The following is a 12,033-nucleotide window of genomic DNA, read 5'->3' as shown; positions in this document are numbered from 1 at the left end:
CTTTGGATGGCCGATGTCTTATTAACAGTTGTAAGCATAATTAATAGTGGGGGAATATATAGATTCAGCCCATCTTCTAACTCTCACAGGAATTTTTTTTTATTCAAACTTGTAAATAACTAAGTGTATTTTAAATTCTTTACTTTCGACTCACGCAGACAGCGTTTGTTCATCCCTCAGAAAATAAACCCACCGTGCATTCATACATGAAGAGTAGTAAAATGGACGGAATTCAATAGAAAACTATCCTCTATTCTATTGTATTGGGTACTGTATGGAAAGATCTGTTTACTCAACCTGTTATTGGGGAAAACCCGTGTTACGATTTCGCAGATTCTACGAATCACAGCAAAGAACGCATGCGCATACGTTTAATTACCAGACAAAGACAAGATATATATATTGTGAAATGCAGACTGAGTGTATTTAAATGACTGTACATACCGTCATAATGTAAATCCAAAGTTTGTCGTATAGCTAGCACGATAAGCTTAATTTCGATCAGATGACAAGCATGCAAACTTAGAAATTATCTGCATTAGCTTACGAAGGGAAGCGAGGACTTGATATATATTCAGTAAATAACCTAAAATATACATTACAGACACTCGAGGCCGGAAAGTACCATTCAGGACCTACCTGACATTCGTCTAAGGACTCCAATAAAGTATAATGGCGAGACGGTCAGTCAAACTTACTCCAGACCTGATAAGGTCTCTGGAGGATATTGAAAGTGCCTTGGCGCTGACTGAACAATTTTCCATACCGGATGAAGGCTTGATGGACCTAGATGACATTAAAAATAGACTTATGCTCCATTATCAGAAGATTAAACATGGAAATATTAGGAAAAAGGTAAGCAGTAATTTGAATCGAAATTCTCTCTTTATTCCCTGTCTTATATCCTACTAATAAGCAAATACGTGAAAATCGGATGACTGTGAGAGTAAAAAACATAACTTATGCTTGATGAGAAATTTAAACTTTCACTTGCGCTACAGAAGCCTAGTACTTATAACAACATAGTCATACAAGCTACTCAATAATGATTTTTTTCCTTAAAAGAACAATCTTACAACACAAATCCCTTAAATGGTTGGTTCCCAAAAATGTATCTAAATCAGGTCATTTTCAGAACTCGAAATACCTGAAGGTAGCTCTCTTTCTCCCTCTCTCTCTCTCTCTCTCTCTCTCTCTGTACCTGGCTATGATGGCAAAACTGATATTCAGACCGACTAAGAAAGAGAGGAGGTGATTAAACTTAATCATTTTGTCGGTAGCAAGGGTAAATCTTGCACAAAAAGGAATCAGAAGTGATTACAATGTTTGAATATATCTCCTGCTTGCTATTACGCTTCAAATAGTCGCAATCATGTTATTCACCAGTGATCAAATGATTTTCGATGCTGAGGACCCTAGCCATACACTGTTTGCCGAGCTATTACCTTCTTTATTCAAACGAAATCTCAGGCTTAAATCTTAAGGATCGGTTTTATTTATTGAATCATTATGAATGAGAAAAGTTAGAAAAATTAGCAGTGTAACAATTTCCAAAATGACTATACGGCAATGGGGGTAGAACTACATTTTCTAGATGACACACACGGCAGGTAACTCCATTCGTCAATACACATCTCGTTATCAATTCTGAGAAATAATGAATGGTTATAAAAAGCACCATAAACGACAATGTTAGATGACGTGAATATGACTCTCCGTCTCTCTCCCTCTCTCTCTCTCTCTCTCTCTCTCTCTGATTTATGTGTACACATATTTTCTATCGCCATTACTCATTCAGTTATTAATTCATTTATGCAACACTGTATTGCCCATGTATAATGCATCGCATTGGGACCGCTCCGGTGGCCTGGTCGTAAGTGCGTCAGCCTCGGTTGGGAGAGGTCCCGGGTTCAAGTCCCTCCCGATTCATACCAAAGACTTATAAAAATGGTACTAACAGCTGCCTCGCTAGGTTATTGTTTGGACTGGTCGGCCTGGTGTTAGGATAATGAGGCTGGATGGGACATGATGTTTCATGTCTGCAGCATACTGCCATACTGCAAACATCGTAGCGATATGACTGAAAATTTTTTAAAGCTACATTGACAACCCGAATCACACACACACACACACATGTATCGCACTGGCTATGTATGTCTTTGCATATGTCATAAATTTATGTTATATTATGTTGTTTATAGATATTTAATTCAATATAAAAGTGAATTATCTATTTTTACCTTTGATTTTAAAAATAGTCTGGCCAAAAGAACTACCCCTAGCTGTTCGGTGATTTAACTTTTAAGAAATCAGTGCTAATACTGTGTGGAATTTAAAAACGTTTTGCCACAGTATTCAATGACTAATGGACAGAGATGATTGTCCTGTTCAATTTCTTCCATGTATATATCAATTGGTTTCAAATATATTGGAATCAAGTACACCACTGTTGAATTATATGAAAGTTTGTCTGGAACAAATATTTCTGACATTTAGTTTCAGTGTCTTAAGTTCCTTTTAATATTAAGACGAAAGTACACGAATTTCTATTATATTCGTTTTATCTTTTTCACTCTCTGTTATACATAACTTTAGATTGTCCAAACGATGCAAGAAGCAGCAATACAAGATAGAGACAAAAGAAGACAGCTCAAGTCACTGATTATCCAGATGTATGACGTGCTCAAAGGAGCTGGTTTGTTTGAAAGTGATATACCACAGGATAATCCCATCAAGACTCTGTCAAGGCTCCTGAAGGAGGAAGGAACATCGGAAGACCTGGCGGCAGACATTGAAAGGAGGAAAGAACTATTGGAAGACAAAAATGCAAGCTGCAAGATATTAGTAGCAGGTGATTATGACTTTAATTGCAATACTATTAATTATTAATTATGTATCCATAAACCAATTATAATGCAGACTTAATTTTTACCTTTTATCAAATTTACCAGGGCCCAGCTCTTTGATCCTGTAAACCTTAATGTTTTAGGAGATGAGCGAAAACATTTGTGTACATACTCACTCAAGTTCATTTAATCTTGTACTGTGAATTACATTAATTTGTAGGGTACACATTTTTATAGATTTCGTTATTGCTTCAAGCCATCGATTTTAAGACCCAACGGCCGTCCAAATGGTTTATATGTTTATGTACATGGTAGGGTGTGTCTTTAAGAAACGCTTATTTGGCCGGCACCCTGGGGGAAATTGCAAAAGCCTACCCATGACCATCAGAAATATGCCAACAACAGCGAAAAAACATTATCTTCTAGCAAGTCCACCACACTTATGACCCAACAAAAATAAATAAAATCACGGTATTTCGAAAAAAATCCATAATAGTTGTGTTAATTATGTCAATCATGTCATTATATTTGTAGCAGTATAACCATAATAAATTGTGTATACCCATAATAAATTTTGCAACATAAATCAATAGAATTTGTGTATATCCCTTTTAAATGTTGGCTTAACTATGCGAGATTGCACGAGAATGATACTTATCAGTTAAATTCCATCAATATTGTCTAGAATTAATAAAAGAATCATTAAACAATTGTTACATGTTCGAAGAGCTTAAATTTTTCTAGACAGTATATAATATATTTTAGAAAAGCAAGGTACTTGCCTCATTACGCTCATAATTGCCTTCAAGGTGTAACTCAACCGAAGTACAACATAAATAAATAAATACAAGTAAGCATTCAGTTATGTAGACAAATATGCAAAATGCGAAATGGTACATTTCAAAATAATTTTCTATGTGTTTTGCTGATGTGAACTTTACTTTTCAATTTCATTTACAGGTGAAACAAAAGCAGGCAAATCGTCGTGTTTGAATCTCCTTTTTCAAGACCCCGTTCTTGCAGAGAAGATTATTAGCTGTACTTCAGTTATCACCACAGTCCAAAATAAAGGAAGACGATATGCAAAAGTAATTCGCAATAATGATGAGACCACTGAGATAGACCCGCTGGATTTAGACAGGTTAAATGAAGTACTCTGCCACAAAGGAGATGGTCGTCAATGTCATGACATCAGAGAAGTAGAAGTCTGCATCAATTCGGATTTACTCAACGTAAGAACGATTTTATCCGAAACTCCCTTTTGTATCTCGATGTTAAGGAAAACAAGCTAGTTGTTTGCGCCTTTCTTACTGTCATGCTTCAACTTCTCACCATAGTTCTCCCAGGTAAACCTTGATAGAGTAGAGTAGAAACAAGCTGTTTTTATGTTTTAATGACGCAAGTAAGTTATACAATGAAAGCCAACATATCACATCTACCCCATTATTGTTATTATTATTATTATTATTATTATTATTATTATCAAGAGTAAAAGTGGCAATGTTTGTTGTGCAAATACAAATATGAAAAGTGATGGCATTATACTTGTATTAGTTAGAGAAAAGGTCATCTTTATCAAGAGATCTGACTTCCGGACATTAACATACGAATCAATGACACAGCCTTTTTCTATTTCAGAACACTCTTATTCTCGCTGATACACCAGGTATAGGCGAGAACGAATTCCTGGAGAAATATTTGATAGACTATATCAACAACAATGAAATACATGGCTTTATCTACATCATAAAAACAGATAATGCTGGAGGGGTTCATGAAGACCTAGTATGTATATATGTGTTGTCGTGTTCTTCAATGAAATAGGCATAATATACGACTATGTGCTCGTCATGGTATTGTATTTGTTTCACATGTATATTTGTGAATTCCTTTAGAAAATATTTGGCAAGGTACTCACAAGTCATATATATATGACTAGAATGTTTTATCTAATGAAGAATATTCCTTGACATAGGCATAATTAGTTTTCAAATTTTAACAGCTATCGACATTCCGGAAAAAGTGTAAAAAATGTCATAACCGTTAAATCACCATTGGCCAATATTTGCATCTAACCCAGACAATATAATGAAAATAAATTTAAAAATTAAATTATAAAACACTTGTTATTTAAAACAGTCTGATCAATATCGAAACTTGAAACTGACAACAGTTTCTTTGTATGATTATTATTTATTAATTATTAAATTGTTATTAATATGCTTTTTCAGATCTTCAAAATATGCATTAATTTAACTTCACATATAGACACCATAGTCAAAATATAATTTTTCCCATTTATATAAAACTTTTAACTCTAAAAGTGTTCGTGAAAAGAGATTCATAATCCTGGAAAAATGTTCAATGTTTTGAAAGTCTTATTAGCATGTTCAATTGTCGATGTTTTATAACTTACTTCAAACTGTATCCGTCTCGTTTCTTTCATTCAGCTCTTAAACCTTCTGTCGATTATCCTGAAACAACACAAAGCACAAGGAACGAGAGGTTGGAAATTTGATCCAAGGGCAACTTTGTTTGTGTGCAACCGGTTTGACGCCATCGATCCTTTAATGAGAAGAAAGGTCAAGGATCATGTCATGAAGCAGTTAGGTAGAATTTGGCCTGATCTTTTGGAATCGCAGGTGATTTTCTTCTCAAAGAAGATAGCACAGAGGGATGTTGATGCTGACCCAGACTACATCAACAGTGACCTGCAGGCTTTCCTCGAAGGCTTAAGGGATTTGTATTTGATGGTTCTTGATAAAAGAATAAAAGCAAATTACAAGTAAGAAATAAATGTTATTGACATAAAATGGAATGAGTTTCCTTAAGAGCCAATGACACACACACACACACGCATATATATATATATATATATATATATATATATATATATATATATATATATATATATATATATATATATATATATATTCTATGTTCCTTTTAATTTGTAGGATATTACAATTCAATTCCTAAATAGAGTACATACAGATTTGTTCTTGGATTGATTATAATTGTTCCAATGAAAAGCTTTCTTAAAACTCTTAATCATGAAATAGTATTTGCAGTAATTATTACAAGCAGGCAGTGTATGTGCAGTGTGCGTTTGAGTGTTAGACACAATTTTTAGATATAAGTCTGAACCGTAGTTGAGATGGATATAATGGATTTAAAGACGAGGAATATTAGTATCAAATACGCAATGGCACATTATATGTACGTTACATGCGATATATATATATATATATATATATATATATATATATATATATATATATATATATATATATATATATATATATATATTCTCAGATGGATTGACAACCTTCTGCGGAGAAGTTTCCATCACGTCCGAACAGCCGTCCGAATGCTTGATCTTTCCGAACACAACCTACAACTAAAAATAAAATCCATCGTTGAAAGGCTGTCCATCTTTGATAAACAATCCGATGATATAATCCAAAATCTCGAAATCGACGTTGAAAAATTATCCGAAACCATTTGTGCGGATTTGGAGCCGTACATGAAAAGTCCACAGTTAAAAATCCGTTTGTTATCGACATGGACTGAAGATGAAATTCCGACAGGGAACGAGAAAAACGCTAGTTGGGGAACAGTGAAGGCAAGAGTTGAAAAGGCTTTTTACAATAAACTAGCAGACGTTCTCTTGGAATGGGACGAAGAACATAAAGTGATCAAAAGGTACGAAACCGAAATGACTCAGAAAGTCAGAGAAGGTTTGAACTTGCTTGGAAACGAAATTGAATTGCTTGAAGCTCATATTCGTGGGAGCTCAAGACTCAGAGACAGTGTAGGCGAAGGAAGAATTGTGGCGCTAGGTGATGCCGGTGTGGATTTTAAATCTTATGGTATAAGGTTGGACATCCTCACTGACATGCCTAGAAAACTACCGTTTGCAAAGAATTATTTGGAAAAGTATAAGAAAAACCCGGTGAGGTATGCGCAACACAGATCGAAGAAGCTTCTGCAGCGATTGCTTCAAGCAAACGGCAAACAGCAGAGTGGTCTTCTTCCTTTCGTTAAGTGGCTATTGGACCATCTTTACAAATACCTAGAGCATTTGAAAAACACCATCCCCCGAATCATTAGCACCAACCAGATACAGTGTGACGGCTACCAAAAGCATCAAATAAAAGACCGACAATATCAGCAGGATTACGAACAGTTGGCCACCAGTTTTGAGGCAATACGACGTTCCTTACAAATGTATGGCAAAGGACACATCTTTGTCGATGACTTTAAGCATGACGAGGTTCGAGTACAGCATGGTATAGAAAACAATAGTAGTTTCTCATCAACATTCAGGGTGTCTGACATGTTTTCCGGAACAACGACTGAACGGGAGAAACAAAAGAGCAAGAATCCACAGGGTTTGTGGACTGTGGTTAAAACGGGTGTCCATTCAAGAGACAAGTCGGAGAAAGATATAACTATTCGAGTTTATCTTCCATCCTCAGGTGTAGACAACACTTTCCACGAGGTGGCCAAACTGAGGTGTGTTTAATTATTCTGTAATCTCTATGTGTTTGTCAAATGTCTCTTTATGAAGTACAATTAAATGAACTTCCAACATTAATTACCCTTTGAAACGAAAGACATGGCAATTTCTAAATGCTTTCCTAATACGTGAATGATTATTAACTGCTTAAACGATTTATATTAGAATTAGTAAGTATTAATAAGTAATTAATATGTACTAATTAGTCATTATCATATACATTGGGATAACGTTTGCTTTAGGTCAGCACTTATTTAGTACAGCTACATCTATACCATTTTGAATTGAAATTAAATACTGTTATCTCTCTTAAGTGGCCTGAATTAAAACAATGCAGCTGATATTGTTTTTAGTCGATGTCTTATACCTTTTTTCTGGCTACTTGATTGTCATTTAAGGTTCTGTATTTGGATGTGAATTGTATGAACGTTCACCATGTCCGTAGTTATCTGTATTTACTGTATTATTCGTATTGCTGTGACTTGAATAAATTGCAATAAAATGCTTAACTCTGTAGTTTTGTTTCATAGGATTATATCAAATCCTCATTTGGCGGAGTTTCTTGGAATTCACCATACTGATGCTCCCACACCTGCATTCGTCTACGATGGAAGCTACTGGTCACTGAGACGATATATTACAGAGACTATACCCTCAGGAAATGATGGAAAACCTGATGAAAGGACCAAGAGTTTCGTGTCAATTCTAGAAGAGACAGCATCAGGGCTTGACTATCTGCATAACAAAAAGATGGTCCATATGGAACTATCCCAAGATACAATCACGGTATAAAAAAGTGTGCAATTATTGTTGATCTATATTTACATCGTGGAACATACGATTTCGGTATTCAATGTTCTTTGTGCTTTGCTATTTAATTTGGTATCTTTAATAATATTTATTTAATTATTGCAAGTATTACATGTATTATCTATACCTTTTTGTCATCTCTATCATCATAATAGATATATCTTCTTGCTTACTTACTTCTTCCTTTTGCCCACTCTTATCCACTTCATGTAATGGGATATTTGTTTTTGTAGGTGACATCATCAGGACAGGTGAAACTGACAGGTGCGTGTTTGCCAAGAGTTGCCACTCTTCCCGTCGACAAAGTTCATATCAAGACTGGGGACTTCGTGTACTTGGCACCAGAGGTCCTCCGTGGAGACAAATATACATTCACTGCCGACGTCTATTCCTTTGGAATACTTTGTGCTGAAATACTAGCGCCAACATTCATTGCATTTAGAAAAGAAAAGAAAATGACTTTGTCTGAATTCATTTCGTGTAACAACCCTTCTGAGGTGTTTGACTGGGAATCCTTGTTACAGCTTCCAAAGAATCTAACGGATTTCATGCAAAGATGCATGAATCCTGCAATCGTTCGTCGTCCGTCTGCAGAAGATCTCTCGTTGTTCTTCAAGCAAGGCAAAAAACAAATTTCAAAGAGTTTAAGTTTCGACACCGCCTTCCCAAATAATCTCAGCAGTAGTGGTACGTATGGTGTTTCGTCTTTCCCTACACGAACTAATCAGCCACGTCAATTTTCACTCGATCCCCAACGATAAACCTAATTTTTCTTCAATTTGCCGAATAGAACTGTCATTGTTAAAGTGAAATAAGAGATTCAGATGATTCCATGCTACCAGAGAGACCCAGTTTCAGGAACGAACTATATGTAGAATCGTCTGCATTAAAAGCCGAGTGATATTTATCACATTTAATTTATTTTTGTCCATATTACCGTTCAGCCTAAAATCATTATTGTGTTTCATATATATTGCGACATAATTTCAAATCTTCCAGTAATGTATGGAATGTCACCAACTGTGTGAGAGAGAGAGAGAGAGAGAGAGGAGGGGGAGGGGGAGGATATGAAGGGGACGGGAAACGAGAGTTAAATTAGTTAAATATGTTTAACTGAACAGCTACTGAGCTGACTGTCTTGTATTATTATGAACCATGTGAAAAACAATAAAATTGATTCCCTCACAAGTCATTGGTATCTTGTATCTCTACATTGGTCAAGTATTAACCTGACGTTCCTGCTACAATAAACTCATCAAATAATTTTGACGTATTGGAAAATGACTAAATGTTCACTATCGCATTATTATAATACACATATTATATAATACACGTTGTATAATGAAAGCATGAAATTAACAATTAACTTTGTTCGTATGTTTGCCAAATGTTTTTCATCTACATAAGACTGCACACATTACCTTTGCCTTTTATGGATTGTGAATATTATATACCTGTCTTCTTCTACCTTATAATATAAAATAGATATGCGTGCTGTATGTTCTTCTACCTTATAATATAAAATAGATATGCGTGCTGTATGTTCTTCTACCTTATAATATAAAATAGATATGCGTGCTGTATATGTTCTTGTTGGTCGTCTGAATCGGGCGAGACGGTCTACCACAGCTGTTCCATTTTTTCAAATCCAATTACAAATGAATATTAAAATAATGTGCCTCACACTTGGTGGAAAAATCTCCTTACCGATTAGTAAACTAGCCCTTTTAAAATGTATCGATGTCCCTAAACTCTGTGTGTGTGTGTGTGTGTGTGTGTGACCATATGACCAAGTTTATTTTACGTACAAGGTTAGGGAATGCAAACTTTATAAAGATAAAATGCTATAATGTATATCTATATATTTTAATGCTCCATCATTTATTTCGACATTACCGAATGTAACATTTCAATACTCCGGGGAATTAAATGCAATAGTATGGCACGATGATCTACAAAAACGAAATCTATAGCTGTTTCTTGCTTATATTGACTAGTGAATAGACGAAGCTCAAGGACACTAGCCATGTATTTAAAAAATGAGATAATGTTGAGTTTCGATTGGGTATGATACAGTAATGACGTCAGTGATAGCATCATGGGTAGGGGAAAAATTACGCACTCGAATACATACTTTTGCATTAACCTATCTTACTGTAGGTTGTTTTTTTTATGCCCTCCTTTCCAAACACACATTTGATATATAATAAGAAACAAGTGACAGTATTGTCAATACATGTATCTAAACTGATATCCTCGGTTAGTAAATTAATGAAACCATGCTATATATGTTGAACAAGTCTCTCACGCTGTATAGTTTACAACTATTGTACTCTTACTCTCACCCTCTCTCTCTCTCTCTCTCTCTCTCTCTCTCTCTCCCGAACTATTAACAATATAAACTAATCTTTTCCCCAAAGGATGAATAAATAAAACAGCTTTCGTGGCTGATATTTTGCACCTTTTTAGTTACTCGCTATACACAGTATCAACATTCGGCCATTATTATGTACAAAATATATTCACTCCATTTTGTGAAAAAATGATCAACAAATACAAAAGTTGCCTTTTTATGGGGGAGATTCTGCCAAGAATATGAGAGTTAGCACTAAACATATACATGCGCAAATTGTTTTAAAGGAAAGCGAAAATAGGTGCCAGAGGTAATCAATCAAACCTAATAGAAATATATGCATAATTCATACATTGTTTCAAAACAGAAATACAATTTTCATACGTCTCATCACTGAATGTTATGCACCTTGCCGTGAAAAGCACAATTAGGATTACTTATATTAATTAATAATTACCATTATAGGACTATGAATAATTAAAATGCATATTTTTCAGCAATATTTGTGACAGGAAGTTTTTAAGCGACATATTTATTATCCACGAATATATGTTCCACAACAAAGAAGAAAACCATTGTCGATTTAATTGTTAATTTTCATTATTAAAAGAGCTCCTGGACAAAAATCATATACCCATTCAAAAAGTAAGCGATAATAGCATATTTTGTCTAAATAAGTTTTCATCTGGATCTGAGTATGGGCCGAAAATAACTGTGAGAGTGCCTTCCCCTTTGGACATTAGAGTCTTCAATACTCAAAGACAAAGAGATCGTGTGTCAATTATATTGGAAATCAAAAGAGTAATAAATAAATAAAACATCAATAACCGTTGTTACCCTTACCATCACCGTAACTTACAGGATAAATTAATCTGCAACATCAACAACAAAGCATGTAGAAAGACTTATTTAGTAATACTACTCCATAAAACTCCTCCTCCTGCTTTTATAGCTACTGTATGCGCTACGACTACTACTACTACGACTACTACTACTACTACTACCACTACCACTACTACTACTACTACTAATGTTGTTGCTTCTAACACCACCACCCTAAAAATATTAGACAAACGTGATAATATTTGCTTGGTCAAAATAATTTATGTCCCCCCCTCCCCCAAGAGATACACAACCACACACACACACACACACACACTCACACACACAAGCTTGAGATCGTGGAAATCAAAAGAGTAATAAATAAATAAAACATCAATAACCATTGGTCCCCTTACCATCACCGTCAATTACGACAAATTATTCTGCAACATCAACAACAAAGCATGTAGAAAGACTTATATTTAGCAATATTACTCCATAAAACTCCTCCTCCTGCTTCTATAACTATTGTATGCGCTACTACTACTATTACTACTACTACTACTACTGATGATGTTGTTGCTTCTAACACCACCAACACAACCTTTCTATACCTCCATTACTTCTTTTTGATGCTTACTTACAAACAGACAGACAGACATGTAGACGCATATAGATAC

General features: G+C 34.9%; 1 protein-coding gene across 1 annotated transcript; it reads left to right on the top strand.

The window, feature by feature from the left end:
* Positions 1-423: 423 nt before the first annotated feature.
* On the top strand, positions 424-9,368 carry LOC149804097 (uncharacterized). The gene is made up of 8 exons (XM_089954053.1): positions 424-855; positions 2,596-2,851; positions 3,807-4,078; positions 4,485-4,631; positions 5,297-5,631; positions 6,162-7,364; positions 7,899-8,154; positions 8,412-9,368. The coding sequence occupies exons 1-8, from the start codon at positions 673-675 to the stop codon at positions 8,937-8,939; spliced, it is 3,180 nt and encodes a 1,059-aa protein (XP_089810179.1). The 5' UTR covers positions 424-672; the 3' UTR covers positions 8,940-9,368.
* Positions 9,369-12,033: the final 2,665 nt, after the last annotated feature.

Source organism: Sinohyriopsis cumingii, chromosome 3 (genome assembly GCF_028554795.1).
Source record: "Sinohyriopsis cumingii isolate HCF-2022 chromosome 3, ASM2855479v2, whole genome shotgun sequence".
NCBI classification, from domain to species: Eukaryota; Metazoa; Mollusca; class Bivalvia; order Unionida; family Unionidae; genus Sinohyriopsis; species Sinohyriopsis cumingii.
Note: the sequence above shows the minus strand (reverse complement) of the source record. Positions and strands in the feature narration are given on the sequence as shown.